General features: G+C 42.0%; 1 protein-coding gene across 1 annotated transcript in view; it reads left to right on the plus strand.

Annotated features, from left to right (window-relative positions):
• Nucleotides 16,188-19,574, plus strand: part of LOC107640963 — a 17,764-nt gene continuing 14,377 nt past the window's right edge. The window contains exon 1 of the mRNA XM_016344469.1: nt 16,188-16,284. Within this exon, the coding sequence (XP_016199955.1) occupies nt 16,188-16,284 (97 nt within the window). The remainder of the gene's footprint in view (nt 16,285-19,574) is intronic.

The following is a 19,574-nucleotide window of genomic DNA, read 5'->3' on the forward strand; positions in this document are numbered from 1 at the left end:
AGTTAACCTCAAACTTACATTGTCAACTATTAATCAATGATAAGTGTTGTGAGATACAAGATAGATCCACATCAAAGATGATTGGCATTGTTGAGTGTATAGAAGGGTTATATACAATGAGTAGTGTTCCGAGGGTTACCTGAAACTCTAGGTCGATCCAGGATGAGATCTTCTGTACTGGTCGGTGCTGATGTCTCCGACTTGTAGGTGGAGGCCGGAGCCGCCGTGTCCGATTTGTGGGACTTGGTGGTGCTGCTGATCCTTTGTCACCGGAGGGTGGGGGTACTTGCAAGGGACTCCGATGCCTAAGTTAGCAAGGGTATTAAGCAGGTTTTTAGTAGAATCAGAGTATGAGTTATACTTGGGTGCTCCAGTGTATTTATATTATTGTAGAGTGATCTTTCTGGAGATAAGATAGTTATCTTATCTTATGTTTTAGTGAAGTCATCTTATCTTCAAGGGAACCGCCCTTATCTCTCAAGGCTTAGGCTGCCTTTGGATTTGGGTCGTGCTCCTCTGTTTGGGCCCTTTTTTGGGCTTTCCTAGTAATTTGGCCGAACTCTTTGGGAAGAGGTCGGATAGTCCTGACCTGAAGAGGTCGGTCGACTTGTCTTCAATCAGCCCGGGTCGTACAGCTCGACCCAGGGTATGAACAGTGCCCCTGCTTGAGTTTGGTCTTTTTAAGGTCGAGTCCCTTAGACTTCGATCCTTTCCGGAGAAGCCGAGCTAGAGCACTTTTAGTTAGGTCTTCTCTGGGTAGCTTTTTCCACATAGTGGCTTTAAATGCGGAACATTTCTCTCTTTATAGCGCACGTTTTGCACTTTCTTGGGAACGTGCGAGGGTTTTTAAAACCCATTAACCTCCCCCTTTGCCGTTTCCTTTTCCCATTTTGAATTTTTTCCAAAGCCTTTCTCTTCCACTTCTCTTCTCCTTGCTTACTGCAACTTTTCTTTTCTCCTTACTCCCTCCGTTTCTGCGCTTTTGTGCTTTTTCTTCGAGAAGGCGATCGTTAGCGTGGTTATTATTTTAGACTTTTGACTGCTTCACCATTCCCTTTTCGCTGCAGGTTGGTTCTCTGTCTTCCTTTCTTTCTTTCACGCCATTCTTCTTTTATGCTTTGGATATTGTGAAAGTTTGAATCTTTGTTTGGAAAAAGTTGGAAAGTTTGAATCTTCCTTTGCTTGCTATGTCTGATCGTTTCTGCCATGTACGCTATTTTTAGGGCTTCTTTAATTTGTAGGACCCTTCGTTGTTTTCTTGGTAGTTGACATATTTAGGGTTTTTGAAATGTTGTTACTGCTTCTATTTGTGTCATCGCATTTGAGGTTTTGGGATGATGAACTTGTTTGATTCTTTGAAAAGGTTGCTTCTTTGATGATTTCCCTTTGGCATGTTTGATGCATTGATAGTTCCCTTTGCTAAAAAGGCTACGCTTTTGACGACTTTTTTGATTTTGTGACTTTCTTCTCAGAGTGTCTTTTGTTTGAAAGAAGGCTATTTTTCTTGCTGAGGTAACCTCGTAGATTTTCCTGAGTCCTTATTCTGTTACTGCCTCCAAAGGATGCCCCTGGACCTTGGGTTGTGTCCTGGGGTTTCCTTTTGCTATTGCTTCTATCCTTAGGTCGAGTTATATCTGTTTTTGTCCGAGCTGTTTTCTTTGTTATGCCTGAGCTGTTTATTTAGTAATCCCTCTCTCTTTTCTTTGCTGTAGGACTCGTTGACCATGTCTTCTTGCAAAAATATTGTCGAAACATCTTCCAAGGTCCCCGAGGGCATGTCCGACTGGCTGGACTCCCTCGTCCTGATGTGTGTTTCCGTAGTTAATTCTGAGTTCTGCTCGGAGCTTAGAAAACATCACCGAATCTGTAGTAGTAGGGATCAGGAGAAGAACTACGAGTTGGTGGCGCCAGATTCTAGCGAGAAGGTTTGCTTTCCTTCTCTAACCCAGGGGGAACGCCCCTTCTTTTATGCTTACTTTTTCAGCCAAATGAACATCACCCTTCCTTTTACCTCCTTTGAGACCGACTTGTTGTGGTCGTGTAATGTAGCTCCATCCCAGCTCCATCCGAACTCCTGGGGCTTTATCAAGATCTTTCAGTTGCTTTGCCAAGAATTGGATGTCACCCCCTCTCAAACTCTCTTTCTTTACCTCTTTGTCTTGACCAAACCTGGGACTACCAAAAAGAAAGCTTCTTGGATTTCTTTTAGGTCTGCCCAAGGACATAAAGTGTTTTCTATGTACGATGAGTCTTTTAGGGATTTTAAGAACTACTTTTTTAAGGTCCGATCTGTTGAGGGGGCTCAACCATTTTTTTTGGAGTCGAATAATGCGCCTGCCTTTCCCTTATATTGGCAAAAGAAAGTTGTAGTATCTAGATATACATGGGAGATGCTTGATGAGGTCGAGCAGGCCTTTGTGACTTTGTTGGAGGAAATTTGAGGACAACCTCCTCATCTTGACGCAAAAAGATTTTTAGGAGACCCTTTTCCTTGTCCGAGCTGAGCTGGGTAGTGGTTGACTTCTTGTTACTTGGTTTGCTTGTTTTTTGTTTCTGTTTCTTCTAGTTTTGTAACTTGTTTTGTTGTATTTTTCAGAGATGGTTAAAAATAATGACTCCATGAGGGCCTTTAAGAAGGCGAGAAAAGCTACAACTACCCAGAACATCTCGGCTAAGGCTGTAGGGGAGGGATCTTCTCAAGTTCTTCCTAAGAAGCCGATGTCTAGCTCTGTTGGGCCGAGGAGGATGATTCCAACTCCTCAGGTCCATTTGGTTGATCTTCCCTAGACTTCTGCTGCTACTTCTTCTCCTACTGTTGGCCCTCCTCCAAAAAGACAGAGGACTGTTGAGCCTTTCAATTTGGACGCCCCTGACTTTGATGCCGTTGGATTTATTGATCAACAAATTGCTTCTTATGGAGTTGTTCCTACTGACGATGTCTCCCTCCTTCGTCATTTGGACTTCATTACCCGGAGTAGTATTAAGATGGCACATATGGGGGCAGCTTTATGCCGAACTGCCCAGGATCTTCCTATTCATGCAACAAAGGCTTTTATAGAGGAGGCCAAATCGGAGTTCGACAGGATCAAGGGTTTGAAAGAGGAGCTTGAGGTGAAGGTGGTGAAGCTGGAAAAAGAGTTGGAGGGTGAGAAGACTCGGGCTACTGCTGTTGTGGCTTCTGCGAAGTTGGCTGAGGATATGGCGCTGAAGCAAAACGAGAGCTATGTCTTGACTTATGGTGAAATGATGGAGCTTAGGGAGAGTTTGGAATCTGCTCGTGCTGACTATGCCGAGCTTTAGGGCCATCTCATGGGCAGTGTGACTGCTGCTTATGAGAATTTGAAGGATCAGGTCCGAGTTCTTGCTCCCGAGCTCGACCTTTCTCTCTTTAACTTAGATAACATTGTGGAAAATGGGAAGATCGTCCCTGCTCTGGATGAAGATGATGATGATACGGATCCACCTCCTGTGCCATCCACCAAGACTCCTGTTGCCCCGACTTCTTCAACGCCTGCTGCCGAGGTCGAACACCCTGATTCGGATCCCGATGTTCAGATCCTAAATCGGGCGGATGGGACTGTCGACGCCATCCCCCTTCAGACTCGTCCTCCTTCACCCCGAAATGCTGCCACTAGGGAGTCTTTGAATTCTTTATAGTTTTCTTTGGTGTATTGTGTACAGCCCAGTCTGTGGGCTTTTTAAACTCTTATTTCTGTAACTTTGTGGTCTGCTTGACTTGGATATTTTGGTTGCTTTTCTATAGCAACTCTATGTAGAAAAACAAAGTGGTTTCTTTGAGCGCTTGAGGTCAGCTTTTTCGGGTGGCCTCTTGAGCCTTTTATTATGCCAGCTTTGTTCTTTTGTGATATGCTATGTATATAGCTTTTTTCAGCACTCCCTAGTATCTTTAGAGTGTTGGCATCTTAATACCCGACCTCTTTTAATATACTTTTATTTTGGTTTCTGCTTTTGTTCGAAATGGCCTTTGAGGCTAGCTTTGTCCGACTTGCTCTTCTTCGCATTCTTTGATATAATACTTGTAGATTGAGGTCATGGCTTTCTAGGTCCAGCTTGAGTCCCTTATAGCGCACGCCTTCTGTCGGTCGATTTCTTTTGCGAATTATTCTTAGTAATCCCTTGGGATTTACTTTTTATAATTCTGTTGTTTTGCTCCGACTTCTTCATGTCTGTCCCTTCTAAGCTATTTTTGGTAATCTTACTTTTTAGCTGGACCTTGCCAGGTCTCCCTTTTTGCAGCTTCAGTTGGTTTGGGCCGACTTCTTCATGTCGGTTGATGAGCGGATAATTTATACGCTTTTTGGCATTGTTTTTAGTATGTTCTTAGTATATTTTAGTTAGTTTTTATTATATTTTTATTAGTTTTTATTTAAAAATCATATTTTTGGACTTTACTATGAGTTTATGCATTTTTCTGTGATTTCAGGTATTTTCTGGCTAAAATTGAGGGACCTGAGCAAAAATCTGATTCAGAGGCTGAAAAAGGACTACAGATGCTGTTGGATTCTGACCTCCCTGCACTCGAAGTGGATTTTCTAGAACTACAGAAGCCCAATTGGCTCGCTCTTAATTACGTTGGAAAGTAGACACCCTGCGCTTTCTAGAAATATATAATAGTCCATACTTTGCCCGAGATTTGATGGCCCAAACTGGCGTTCCAAGTCAACACAAATTCTGGCGTCAAAACGCCAGAACTGGCATAAAAGCTGGAGTTAAACGCCCAAACTGGCACAAAAGCTGACGTTTAACTCCAAGAAAAGTCTCTACATGTGAAAGCTTCAATACTCAGCCCAAGCACACACCAAGTGGGCCCGGAAGTGGATTTCTGCATCATTTACTCATTTCTGTAAACCCTAGGTTACTAGTTCTCTATAAATAGGACCTTTTGCTATTGTATTTACAAACTTGATCAGACTTTATCAGATACCTTTTGATCTTTATGTTCACGTTTTGGGGCTGGCCTCACGGCCATGCCTAGACCCTGTACTTATGTATTTTCAACGGTGGAGTTTCTACACACCATAGATTAAGGTGTGGAGCTCTGCTGTTCTTTAAGAATTAATACAATTACTGTTGTTCTTCTATTCAATTCACGCCTACTTCTTCTCTAAGATATTCATTCGCACTCAAGAACATGATGAATGTGATGATTATGTGACACTCACCACCATTCTCACCTATGAACGCGTGCCTGACAACCACTTCGTTCTACATGCAAACAAGCTTGAATGTGTATCTCTTGGGTTTCTAATCTAAGATTGGAACCTTCGTGGTATAGGCTAGAATTATTGGCGGTCATTCTTGAGATCCGGAAAGTCTAAACCTTGTCTGTGGTATTCCGAGTATGAACCCTCCTTGCTCACCAAATCAGAAGAGACCGGATCCTGGAAAGTTCTCAAGACCTTGTACCATAGGCACCATGACCTTTGAGAAGGCTCTGTGTGACCTAGGGTCAAGCATAAACCTCATGCCTCTCTCTATAATGGAGAAGCTAGGAATCATTGAGGTACAAGCTGCAAGAATCTCACTAGAGATGGCAGACAATTCAAGGAAACAGGCTTATGGACTTGTAGAGGATGTCTTAGTAAAGGTTGAAGACCATTACATCCCTGCTGATTTCATAATTCTAGAGACTGGGAAGTGTATGGATGAATCTATCATCCTTGGCAGACCCTTCCTAGTCACAGCAAAAGCTGTGATTGATGTTGACAGAGGAGAATTGGTCCTTCAAGTGAATGAGGACTCCCTTGTGTTTAAAGCTCAAGGATCTCCCTCTGTAATCATGGAGAAGAAGCATGAAAATCTTCTCTCAATGCAGAGTCAAACAGAGCTCCCACATTCAAACTCTAAGTTTGGTGTTGGGAGGCCATGCTCTGAGTATTTGTGAGGCTCCATAAGAGCCCACTGTCAAGCTATTGACATTAAAGAAGCGCTTGTTAGGAGGCAACCCAATTTTTACTTATCTATGTTAAATTTCTATTTTCTATTGTTATTTTATGTTTTCTGTAGGTTGATGATCATGTGAAGTCACAAAAACAACTGAAAAAGCAAAAACAGAATGAAAAATAGTATTAAAAAATAGAACACCCTGGAGAAGAAACTTACTGGCGTTTAAACGCCAGTAAGGGTAGCAGAATGGGCGTTAAACGCCCAGTCTGGCACCATTCTGGGCATTTAACGCCAGAAAGGGGTACAGAGCTGGCGTTTAACGCCAGAAAAGGGCAAGAAGCTGGCGTTAAACACCAAAAATGGGCAGCAACCTGGCGTTTAATGCCAGGATTGGCAGAGAAGGGCGTTTTGTATGCCACTTGGTGCAGGGATGAAAAATTTTTGACACCTCAGGATCTGTTGACCCTACAGGATCCCCACCTACCCCACCTCTCTCTCTCTTCTTCAACCATTCACTAATCACCTCAATACTTCTTCCCCAAAAATCCCTCACCTATCAAATCCTACCCTCTTCTCCATAAACCCTTCACCAATCCACATCCATCCACCTACCCCACTACCTCACCATTCAAATTCAAACCACTTTCCCTCCCAAACCCACCCTATATGGCCGAACCCCAACCCTCTCTCCACCCCTATATAAACCCATCTTCACTACTTCATTTTCACACAACATAAACACTACTTCTCCTCCTTGGCCGAAACACCAACCCACCTCCATCTCCTCTATTTCTTCTTCTTCTACTCTCTTCTTTCTTCTTTTGCTCGAGGACGAGCAAACCTTCTAAGTTTGGTGTGGGAAAAGCTAAAGCTTTTTGTTTTTCCATAACCATTTATGGCACCTAAGGCTGGAGAAACCTCTAGAAAGAGGAAAGGGAAGGCAAAAGCTTCCGCCTCTGAGTCATGGGAGATGGAGAGATTCATCTCAAGGGTCTATCAAGACCACTTCTATGAAGTTGTGGCCAAGAAGAAGGTGATCCCTGAGGTCCCTTTCAAACTCAAAAAGGGTGAATATCCAGAGATCAGACATGAGATTCGAAGAAGAGGTTGGAAAACTCTCACCAACCCCATTCAACAAGTCGGGATCTTAATGGTTCAAGAGTTCTATGCCAATGCATGGATCACCAAGAACCATGATCAAAGTGTGAACTCAGACCCTAAGAATTGGCTTACAATGGTCCGAGAAAAATACTTAGATTTCAGTCCGAAAAATGTAAGGTTGGTATTCAACTTGCCCATGATGCAAGGAGATGCACACCTACACTAGAAGGGTCAACTTTGATCAAAGTTTGGACCAAGTCCTCATAGACATTTGTGAAGAGGGCGCTCAATGGAAGAGAGATTCAAGAGGGAAGCCGGTTCAACTAAGAAGGCATGACCTCAAGCTCGTGGCTAGGGGATGGTTGGAGTTCATCCAACGCTCAATCATTCCCACTTGCAACCGGTCTGAAGTTACTATAGACCGGGCTATCATGATTCATAGCATCATGATCAGAGAGGAAGTAGAAGTTCATGAGGTTATATCCCAAGAACTCTACAAGGTGGCGGACAAGTCCTCTACTTTGGCAAGGTTAGCCTTCCCTCATCTTATTTGTCACATTTGCAATTCGGCTGGAATTGACATAGAGGAAGACATCCTCATTGATGAGGACAAGCCCATCACTAAGAAAAGGATGAAGCAAACAAGAGATCCCACTCATGGGCAAGAGCATGAGGAAATTCCTCATTATGAAATCCCTGAGATGCCTCAAGGGATGCATTTTCCTCCACAAAACTATTGGGTGCAAATCAATACCTCCCTAGGAGAATTAAGTTCCAATATGGGACAACTAAGGGTGGAGCACCAAGAGCATTCCATCCTCCTCCATGAAATTAGAGAAGACCAAAGAACCATGAGAGAGGAGCAACAAAGGCAAGGAAGAGACATTGAGGAGCTCAAGCACTCCATAAGATCTTCAAGAGGAAGAACAAGCCGCCATCACTAAGGTGGACCTGTTCTTTAATTTCCTTGTTCTTTATTTTCTGTTTTTCGAAAATTATGCTTTATGTTTATTTATATTTGTGTCTTTATTACATGATCATTAGTGTCTTAGTGTCTATGCCTTAAAGTTATGAATGTCCTATGAATCCATCACCTTTCTTAAATGAAAAATTCTCTTAATTGAAAAAGAAAAAGAAGTACATGAATTTCAAATTTTAAAACAGTTTAATTATTTTGATGTGGTGGCAATAATTCTTGTCTTCTGAATGAATGCTTGAACAGTGCATATTTTTGAATTTGTTGTTTATGAATATTAAAAAAATCCTGGCCTAAGCGGCTAAACCAAGCTGTCCCTAACCATGTGCTTGTGGCGTGAAGGTGTCAAGTGAAAACTTGAGACTAAGCGGTTAAAGTCGTGGTCCAAAGCAAAAAAAGAGTGTGCTTAAGAGTTCTGGACACTTCTAATTGGGGACTCTAGCAAAGTTGAGTCACAATCTAAAAAGGTTCACCCAGTTATGTGTCTATGGCATTTATCTATCCGGTGGTAATACTGGAAAACAAAATGCTTAGGGTCACGGCCAAGACTCATAAAGTAGCTGTGTTCAAGAATCAACATACTTAACTAGGAGAATTAATAACACTATTTGGATTTTGAGTTCCTATAGAAGCCAATCATTCTGAACTTCAAAGGATAAAGTGAGATGCCAAAACTGTTCAGAAGCAAAAAGCTAAAAAGCCCCGCTCATCTAATTAATACTGATCTTCATAGATGTTTTTGGAATTCATTGTATATTCTCTTCTTTTTATCCTATTTGATTTTTAGTTGCTTGGGGACAAGCAACAATTTAAGTTTGGTGTTGTGATGAGCGGGTAATTTATACACTTTTTGGCATTGTTTTTAGTATGTACTTAGTATATTTTAGTTAGTTTTTATTATATTTTTATTAGTTTTTATTTAATAATCACATTTCTAGACTTTACTATGAGTTTGTGTGTTTTTCTGTGATTTCAGGTATTTTCTAGCTGAAATTGAGGGACCTGAGCAAAAATCTGATTCAGAGGCTGAAAAAGGACTGCAGATGCTGTTGGATTCTGACCTCCCTGAACTCGAAGTGGATTTTCTGGAGCTACAGATATCCAATTGGTGCGCTCTCAATTGCGTTGGAAAGTAGACATCCTGGGCTTTCCAGCAATATATAATAGTCTAGACTTTGCCCGAGATTTGATGGCCCAAACTGGCGTTCCAAGTCAGCACAAAAATTCTGGCGTCAAAACGCCAGAACTGGCATAAAAGCTGGAGTTAAACGCCCAAACTGGCACAAAAGCTGGCGTTTAACTCCAAGAAAAGTATCTACACGTGAAAGCTTTAATACTCAGCCCAAGCACACACCAAGTGGGCCCGGAAGTGGATTTCTACATCATTTACTCATTTCTGTAAACCCTAGGTTACTAGTTCTCTATAAATAGGACCTTTTGCTATTGTATTTACAGACTTGATCAGACTTTTTCAGATACCTTTTGATCTTTATGTTCACGTTTGGGGGCTGGCCTCACAGCCATGCCTAGACCCTGTACTTATGTATTTTCAACGGTGGAGTTTCTACACACCATAGATTAAGGTGTGGAGCTCTGCTGTTCTTCAAGAATTAATATAATTACTATTGTTCTTCTATTCAATTCACGCCTACTTCTTCTCTAAGATATTTATTTGCACTCAAGAACATGATGAATGTGATGATTATGTGACACTCACCACCATTCTCACCTATGAACGCGTGCCTGACAACCACTTCGTTCTACATGCAAACAAGCTTAAATGTGTATCTCTTGGGTTTCTAATCTAAGATTGGAACATTCGTGGTATAGGCTAAAATTATTGGTGGTCATTCTTGAGATTCGAAAAGTATAAACCTTGTCTGTGGTATTCCGAGTAGGATTTGGAAAGGGATGACTGTGACGAGCTTCAAACTCGCGATTGTTGGGCGTGTGACAGACGCAAAAGGATCAATGGATCCTATTCCAACATGATTGAGAACCGACAGATGATTAGCCGTGCAGTGACAGCGCATTTGGAACATTTTCACTGAGAGAACGGGAAGTAGCCATTGACAACGGTGATGCCCAACATAAAGCTTGCCATGGAAGGGAGTATGAATGATTGGATGAAGGCAATAGGAAAGCAGAGGTTCAAGAGGATGATTGATGATTGGATGAAGGCAATAGGAAAGCAGAGGTTCAAGAGGAACAAAGCATCTTCATACGCTTATCTGAAATTCCTACCAATGAATTACATAAGTATCTCTATCTTTATTTTATTTATATTTTATCCATCTTTTAATTATCAATTCTCCATAACCATTTGAATCTGCCTGACTGAGATTTACAAGATGACCATAGCTTACTTCAAGCCGACAGTCTCCATGGGATCGACCCTTACTCACGTAAGGTATTACTTGGACGACCCAGTGCACTTGCTGGTTAGTTGTGCGGAATTGTGACAAAGTGTGATTCACGTTTGAGAGCTCCAAGTCTTTGGCGCCATTGTTGATGATCACAATTTCGTGCACCATCGGTCTCTTCGAAGTTATTTCTAGTAATCCATTTTATTTGGATCTTATGAGGTCTCTTTTTATGGATTACTTTTTATAACTTTTTGTCATTTTGTTAGGCCGACTTCATCATGTCGGTCCCTTCTAAGTTATTTCTAGTAATCCATTTTCAGGGCTGGCCAGGCCTCTTTTTTATGGGTTACTTTGTATAACTTTTTGTCGCTTTGATCTGGTCCGACTTCTTTTATGTCGGTCCATTCTAAGTTATTTCTAGCAGTCTATTTTTTTGTTTTAGACCTCGTCAGGTCTCTATTCATGGATTATTTTTTTATAACTTCTTGCATTATTATGTTTTTGTCGCTTTTCATCTTGCCGGTTTTTATCCTCACTTGGCCTGACCTTTGATGAATTCGGTTTTCATCTTCGCCGGCTTTATCATGATCGAGCAGTGAGTTTTGATTTTCACTTTGGCCGATCTGTAGCTTTGTAATCGGGCGATGAATTCTTGCGTTTCAGATTAATGCGTCTTGATAAAGAGAATTTGTAGAAAATCTGAAAAACTTTATTCAAAATAGATATACATGTGGGTGCTTTACCCTTCTAAGTCAGGCAGTTTATAGATCTTGACTTGGCGCCTCATTAAAAAAACTTTTTCAGAAAAAAGAGTGCACCTTATCCCAAGATCTTTATTGCCTCCTAACTATAATACCTTCTTAGGTTGCAGGCGTGCCATGACCTTGGTAGCTCTCGCCCTTCGAGTTCGGACAGCCTGTAGTAGCCCTTTCCGAGTACTTCTATAACTCGGTAGGGTCCCTTCCAGTTTGTTGCGAGTTTTCCCTCTCCAGGTCGACTTATTCCGATATCATTTCAGATTAGGATGAGGTTGTTCTTGGCAAAGCTTCGTTGTACTACCTTTTGATTGTATCTTGAGGCCATTCGGCGTTTTAGCACCTCCTCTCTGATCCGAGCTCTTTCCCGTATTTCTGAAATTAAGTCAAGCTCTTCTTTTTGGAGTTGGGAGTTGGCCTCGTCACTGTAGAAGATCGTTCTGGGGGACCCTTCTTCGACTTCTACTGGGATCATTGCCTCCATTCCATAAGCTAGTCGGAAGGGTGACTCCCCTGTCGTGGAGTGTGGAGTTGTCCAATATGCCCATAGGACTTGTGGGAGCTCTTCAGCCCAGGCTCCCTTTGTATCCTGTAATCTTCGTTTCAGCCCGGCTAATATAACTTTATTGGTGGCTTCTGCCTATCCATTGGCCTGAGGGTGTTCTACAAACGTGAATTGGTGCTTTATTTTCAGGTCGGCCACCAATTTTCTGAAACCTGTGTCTGTGAATTGAGTGCCATTGTCTGTGGTGATAGAGTAAGGAACCCCAAACCTTGTAACAATGTTTCTGTACAAGAATTTCTGACTTCTTTGAGCAGTGGCATTAGCTAGGGGCTCTGCCTCAATCCACTTTGTGAAATAGTCTACCCCGACGATGAGGAACTTGACCTATCCTGATCCTTGAAGGAAGGGCCTAAGGAGGTCGAGTCCCCATTTTGCAAATGGCCAGGATGAGGTTACGCTGATGAGTTCCTCTGGTGGGGCGATGTGGAAATTAGCATGTTTCTGACATGGTGGACATGTCTTTACGAACTCTGTTGCTTCCTTTTGTAAAGTCGGCCAATAGAATCCGGCTCGAAGTACTTTTTTGGTGAGAGCTTGTGCTCCGAGATGGTTGCCACAGATGCCACTGTGTATTTCTTCTAAAACTTCCTTTGTGTTGGAAGTCGGCACACATTTTAATAGTGGTGTTGAAATCCCTCTCTTGTATAGAGTATTGTTTATGATCGTGTAGTATTGTGCCTCCCGTTTTAACCTCTTCGCCTCCTTCTTATCTGTGGAGAGTGTTTCTGTTTTGAGGTAGTTAATTATAGGAGTTATCCATCCTTGATCCAGACCTGTTACGGCTAGGACCTTTTCTTCTTCCGAGATTGACGGGTTCTGTAGTATCTCCTGGATGAGGCTTCTATTGTTGCCTCCTGGTTTGGTGCTGGCTAGTTTTGAGAGTGCATCAGCTCGAGCATTCTGTTCCGGAGGTTTGTGGCGAACCTCATATTCCCCGATTTGTCCGAGCTGTTCTCTGGTTTTGTCCAAGTAATTTTTCATGGTGGGATCTTTGGCTTGGTAGCTCTCTGCTATTTGCGAGGTGACCACTTGTGAGTCGCTGAAGATGATAAGTTTTTTAGATCCGACCTCCTTAGCTAGCTTCAAACCAGTTAGTAATGCCTCATATTCGGCCTGGTTGTTTGAAGCAGGGAACCCGAATTTGAGAGAAAGTTCGATTTGGGTTCCCTGGTCACTTTCTATTATCACACCTGCTCCATTTCCAGTTTTGTTCGAGGAGCCGTCTACGTAGAGATTCCATTCTATAGGGATTTCCGAGGTGTCAGTAAACTCTGCAATAAAGTCGGCCAGATACTGTGATTTGATGGATGTCTGAGCTTCATACTAAAGGTCAAATTCGGACAACTCGACTTTCCACTATAAGATTCTTCCTGCTAAATCTGTTTTCTGCAAAATGCCTTTTATGGGTTGTTGGTCCGAACCTTGATGATATGGGCTTGGAAATATGGGCGTAGTCATCGAGACATTAGTATGAGAGCATAGGCGAATTTTTCTATCTTTTGGTAGTTCAGTTCGGACCCTTGTAGTGCTTTGATGATGAAGTATATAGGTTATTGTTTCGAGGTTACCTGAAACTGGAGGTCGATCTCGGATGAGATCTTCTGTACTGGTCGGAGATGGCATGTCCAGCTAGTTGGTGGCGGCTGGAGCTGTTGTGTCCGACTTGTTGGACTTGCTGCACTGCTGATCCTTGGCCACCGGAGGGTTGGGGGTACCTGCAAGAGACTCCAATGCTTAAGTTAGCACGGGTATTAAGCAGGTTTTTAGTAGAATCAGAGTATGAGTTATACCTGGGTGCTCCAGTGTATTTATAGTAGTTGTAGAGTGACCTTTTTAGATAAGATAAGTTAGTTATCTTATCTTATCTTATCTTTTGGCGAGGTAAGCTTATCTTCAATGGAACCGCCCTTATCTCTATAGGCTTGGACTGCCTTTGGATCTGGGTCGTATTCCTTGAGTTGGGCCCATTTTTCGGGCTTTCCTGTCGATTTGGCCGAGCTCTTTTGGGAAGAGGTCAGATAGTCTGACCTGAAGAGGTCGGTTGCTTTGTCGCCGATCATCCCGGGTCGGATAGCTCGACCCAGGATATGAACAGTGTCCCTGCTCGAGCTCGGTCTTTCTTTTGGAGGTCGAGTCTCAGTTTTAGGACTTCGATCCTTCTCGGGTGAAGCCGAACTCGAGCATTTTGTCGACTTCCTCTTTTGTAGAATCTTTTTTAATGTAGAACGTTTTCCTCTAAAAGCGCGTGCTTTTGTATTAGCACCTTGTTATGGGGAACGTGCGAGGGTTTAATGCCCCAATTAATTTGGCATTAATTGCCCCGTTTCCCTTAACTTCTTTATTTTTGAACTTTACACTCAGGAAACAGTTTCTCTTCTTCACTCTTTCTTCGTAACTTCTCCCTTTACTCTCTCACTTTCTGTTTCTGGCTTTGAGTCCATAGCTCCTTCCTACGACGCTTGCTTTGTTGCTGTTTTCGTGGAAGAGGGGTGATTCTGGATTTTGCCTTCCATTCTTCTGCTTTTTTTTTTGCAGCTTTTCTCCCATTTTCCAGGTTTGGTTCTTCTTCCTTCCTTCCTTTACGCCATTTATTTTGAGAAAGTTTTGATTTTGGCTGGAGAAAGGTTGGATCTTTCTGCCTTTGCTTATGCTTGATCGTGGTGTGTTCTGTAGTTTCTTTGTATCTTTGCATGATTTTTCGCTTTTCCTGTTGCTTGCTATTTTTAGGGCTTCTGCTTGTTGTTAGTGCTTTTGGTTTCGAAGCTTTGAGTGATAATTTTGTTTGATCCTAAAAAAGGAAGTATCTTTGACGCTTCTACTTGTCGTGCTTCGATGTTTGGGGATGCATGCTTGTTCTTTACTGATAGTCTGTAGGAAGATAGTGGTTTTGATGACTTTCTGTGCTTTTTGCGTTTTGTCTTTCTCCTATGAAAATGCTCGCTGTTTGAGGTCTTCTATTCTTGTTTGAGAGATGCTGGAATGTAAGCAGTAGTTTTTTTCCTGAAACGGTGCTTTGTTACTGCCTCCAAAGGATGCCCCAGGACCTTGGTTTGAGTCTTGGGGTTTTCCTTTCCTTTTTGTTCTTCTGTATCATATTAGTCGAGTTGTTTTACCCTTTGTCCGAGATGCTTTTTAGTAATCCATTCTTCTTTTCTTATTGTAGGATTAGTTGGTCTCATGTCTTCTCGCAATAACGTTGTAGAGATGTCTTCCCAAGTTCCTGAGGGCATGGCCGATTGGGTGGACTCAATGGTTCTTATGTGTGTCTCTTTGGTTGATTCCGAGTTTTGTGCGTAGCTTAGGCAGTTTCATAGGGTCTGTAGTAGTGTAGGTGATGAAAAGAATTATGAACTTGTCCCTTCCTCTTCTGAAGAGAGAGTTTGTTTCTCTACTCGGTTGTTAGAGATCGCCCTTATTTCTATGCTTATGACTTCTTCTTTGGTCAGTTGGGTATCACCCTCCCTTTTACTGAATTTGAGACCAACCTGTTATGGTCCTGTAATGTTGCTCCCTCTCAACTTCACCCTAATTCCTGGGGTTTCATGAAAATTTTTCAATTGTTGTGTGATGGTTTCGGTATTCCTGCCTCACAATCTCTCTTCTTCTATCTATTTTTTTTAACAAAGCCTGGAGTAGTAAAAAAGAAGGCAGCTTGGGTCTCCTTTCGATCTTCCCAGGGGAAGAAGGTCTTCTCCATATTTGACGAATAGTTTCGTGATTTTAAAAATTACTTTTTCAAGGTCCGAGCTGTTGAAGGAGCTCGGCCCTTTTTTTTGGATGAAAATGATGAGCCCGCCTTTCCCTTGGAATGGCAAAAAGATGTGAGAGTGTCCAGATACACGTGGGAGATGTTGGATGAAACTGAGTGAGCTTTTGTGACCGTCTTGGAAGAACACTGGGGTCAACCTCCCCATCCTGATACAAAGAAATTTTTAACCAATCCTTCTCTTCTTCAAACCGAGCTGGGTATTTTGTGTTCCTGATTTTCCCTTTATTATCTGTTTATATTGCTTGTAAATGCCTTTCCGACTTGCAGCTTAATTTCTTACTATTGTGTTTTATTTGCAGAGGCAATAAAGAATAATGAATCCATGAAGGCTTTTAAAAGAGCACAGAAGGCGACTGCTGCTAAAAATATCTCGGCCAAGGCGGCCGGGGAGGGATCTTCCCAAGTGCGTGTGAAGCCATCCATGCCGAGTTCTCCTGGGGCGAGGAAGGTGATCCCCACTCCCCGAGTTCGTTTGGCTGACCCTCTACCAACTTCTACCGCTCCTTCTGGTGCTCCTCCCAATAAGAAACAAAAAACGGCTGAGCCTTTCAACTTTGATGCTCCCGACTTCAATGCGATCGAATTCGTAGATCAGTAAATCGGTCCCTACGGTGCTCTTCCTATGGACGATGTGTCTATCCTTCGCCATTTGGAATTTATGGCCCAAAACAGTGTAAAAATGGCATATATGGGGGTTGCTTTGTACCGAACTGCTCAGAATATTCCTCTTCATGCCACCAAAGAGTTTATGGAGGAGGCGAAGCAGGAGTTTGACCGGATGAATGGCCTTAAAGAGGAGCTTGAGGTAAAGGTTGCCAAGTTGGAAGGATTTGGAGAACGAGAAGGTGAATTCTCTTGCTTTGGCAGCTTCTGTGTGGCTGGCCAAGGACACGGCACTGATGCATAAGAATAGCTACGTTACGTCTTATCGGGAGGTGATGCATCTGAGGGGGGAGCTGGAGAGTACCCGGGAAGATTACTCTGAGCTTCAAGGTCATCTCGTTGGCAGTGTGACTGCTGTTTACGAGAACCTGAAGGAACAAGTTTGGGTTATTGCTCCCGAGGCCGACCTTACCCTCTTCAGCCTGGATAACGTTGTCAGGGATGGCAAGATTGTCCCTGATGACGAGGATGATGATGTTGAACCTCCCCCTGTGTCCTCTGCCAAAGTGTCGACTTCTTCAGCTCCTCCGGTTGTAGCCGATCCAGATTGCCAGATTCTGAACCGGGAGGATGGAACTGTGGATGCTGTGTCTATTCAGACTCGCCCTCCTTCTCCCCCTAATGATGCTGCCAAGAAGGCTCCCGATGTTTGCTGATTTCTCTCTAAACATTTGTGTTATTGTTTTGTTAACTGCTGACACTTTCTAGTCGCTTGCCTAGCAACTTTTATTTTGAAAAACAAAGGTAGCTTTCTAGCTTTTTGAGGTAGATTTTGGTGGCCTCTGAAGCTTTCTAACTTTTGTAGATTATATCACGCTTTTTTGCATTTAACTTGCGGCTCGGCCTCTTTGGATTGCTTTGTACTTATTGTTTGTAGCTTGGATCCTTTGAGGTTGTGGTTGTGTGGGTCCAACTTGTTTTTCGGTTTTCTCACTCTTGCTTGTATCTTTAGCACTTTCATAACCGATTTCTTTACGTTAGTCCTCTTTCCAGTTATTTTTGTAGTCCTCTTTTTTGAATCTTTGCCAGATCTCTTTTTAAGGACTACTTTTATAACTTGGTTTTTGTAGGAGGCCGACTTCTTTACGTCGTTCTCTTCTAAGTTATTTTTGTAATCCTCTTTCTTGGACCTTTGTCAGGTCTCTTTCAGGGATTAATTTTATAACTTGTTTTGTAGGAGGTCGACTTCTTTACGTCGTCCTCTTCTAAGTTATTTTTGTAATCCTCTTTCTTGGACCTTTGTCAGGTCTCTTTCAGGGATTTTTATAAATTGTTTTGTAGGAGGCCAACTTCTTTACGTCGTCCTCTTCTAAGTTATTTTTGTAATCCTCTTTCTTGGACCTTTGTTAGGTCTCTTTCAGGGATTACTTTTATAACTTGTTCATTGTAGGAAACCAACTTCGTTATGTCGGTCTCTTCCAAGTTATTTTGTAATCCTCTTTCTTAGATCTTTATCAGATCTCTTTCAGGGATTACTTCTATAACTTTATCATTTTGGGCTGACTTTGTTATGTCGGGCCCTTCTAAGTTAAAGTAATCCTCTTTAATAGGGTTGGCCAGACCTCTTTTCAGGGTTTACTTGTAACTTGGGTTGACTTGGTCCGACTTCTTTACGTCGGCCAGTCTTTAAGTTATTATTTAGCAATCCATAAGACCTCGTCAGGTTCCTTTTTGGATCACTTTTGATAACTTCTTACATTATTCTGTGTTCATCTTTGCCGATTTGTAGAAGGTGGTTGCTATCTTTAGATCGTCTTTTAGGTGAATCGCGTTTTCACCTTTATCGGACGATTGTCTTTATCGTGATCGTGCAGTGAAGTTGCTATTCACTTTATGCCGATCTGTTGCTTTATAATCGGACGATGAATGCTTCAGATTAATGCGTCTTGAAAACTTGTAGAATATTGATGAGCGGATAATTTATACGCTTTTTGGCATTGTTTTTAGTATGTTTTTAGTAGGATCTAGTTATTTTTAGGGATGTTTTCATTAGTTTTTATGTTAAATTCACATTTATGGACTTTACTATGACTTTGTGTGTTTTTCTGTGATTTCAGGTATTTTCTGGCTGAAATTGAGGGACTTGAGCAGAAATCAGATTCAGAGGTTGAAGAAGGACTGCTGATGCTGTTGGATTCTGACCTCCCTGCACTCAAAGTGGATTTTGTGGAGCTACAGAACTCGAAATGGTGCGTTTCCAATTGCGTTGGAAAGTAGACATCCAGGGCTTTCCAGCAATATATAATAGTCCATACGTTGGCCAAGAATAGATGACGTAAACTGGCGTTTAACGCCAGCTTTCTACCCAAATCTGGCGTCCAGCGCCAGAAAAGGAGCCAAAACCAGAGTTGAACGCCCAAACTGGCACAAAAGCTGGCGTTCAACTCCAAGAAGGACCTCTACACGTGCAACACTCAAAGCTCAGCCCAAGCACACACCAAGTGGGTCCTGGAAGTGGATTTATGCATCAATTACTTACTCATGTAAACCCTAGTAGCTAGTTTATTATAAATAGGACCTTTTACTATTGTATTAGACATCTTTGGACGCCTGGTTCTTAGATCAGAGGGGCTGGCCATCTCGGCCATGCCTGGACCTATCACTCTTGCTTCATACCAACAATCTCCGTGGGATTCGACCCTTACTCACGTAAGGTATTACTTGGACGACCCAGTGCACTTGCTGGTCAGTTACACGGAGTTGTGAACCATGGTCTTGGCATCATGTTTTTGGCGCCATTTCCAGGGAAAGAAAGAGCAATGAATTCTACATAATTAAAGTGTAATCACGATTCCGCGTACCAAGTTTTTGGCGCCGTTGCCGGGGATTGTTCGAGTTTGGACAACTGACGGTTCATCTTGTTGCTCAGATTAGGTAATTTTCTTTTTGTTCTCTTTTCAAAAAATTTTCAAAGATATTTCTAAAATTTTCTCATCTGTTTTCGAAAAAAATAAAAAAATATTTTTATTCAAAATTTTTAAAGAATGAATTCTAGTGTTTCATGAAGCATGTGAAGCCTGGCTGGCTGTAAAGCCATGTCTAAATTTATTTAGACTGAGGCTTGCAATTTGTTATCAAGAGCAATATACTCTGGTGTTAAATGCAGAAGCTTGGCTGGCCATTGGCCATGTCTAGTGTCTTGGACTGAAGCTTTCATTGAAAGCTTGGCTGGCTAGTGAGCCATGTCTAATTCCTGAACTGAAGCTTTAGACTAAGAATGCAAGATTCCTGGAATTCATGTTAAAAATTTTGGAATCCTTATTTTTTCTTTTTCATATAATTTTCGAAAAAATCCAAAAAAATTAGAAAATCATAAAAATAAAAAATATTTTTGTGTTTCTTGTTTGAGTCATGAGTCATGTCATAAGTTTGGTGTCATTTGCATGTGCATCTTGCATTTTTCGAAAATTTCATGCATTCATAGTGTTCTTCATGATCTTCAAGTTGTTCTTGGTAAGTCTTCTTGTTTGAT

The sequence above is a fragment of the Arachis ipaensis genome, chromosome B05, assembly GCF_000816755.2.
Source record: "Arachis ipaensis cultivar K30076 chromosome B05, Araip1.1, whole genome shotgun sequence".
Lineage (NCBI taxonomy): Eukaryota > Viridiplantae > Streptophyta > Magnoliopsida > Fabales > Fabaceae > Arachis > Arachis ipaensis.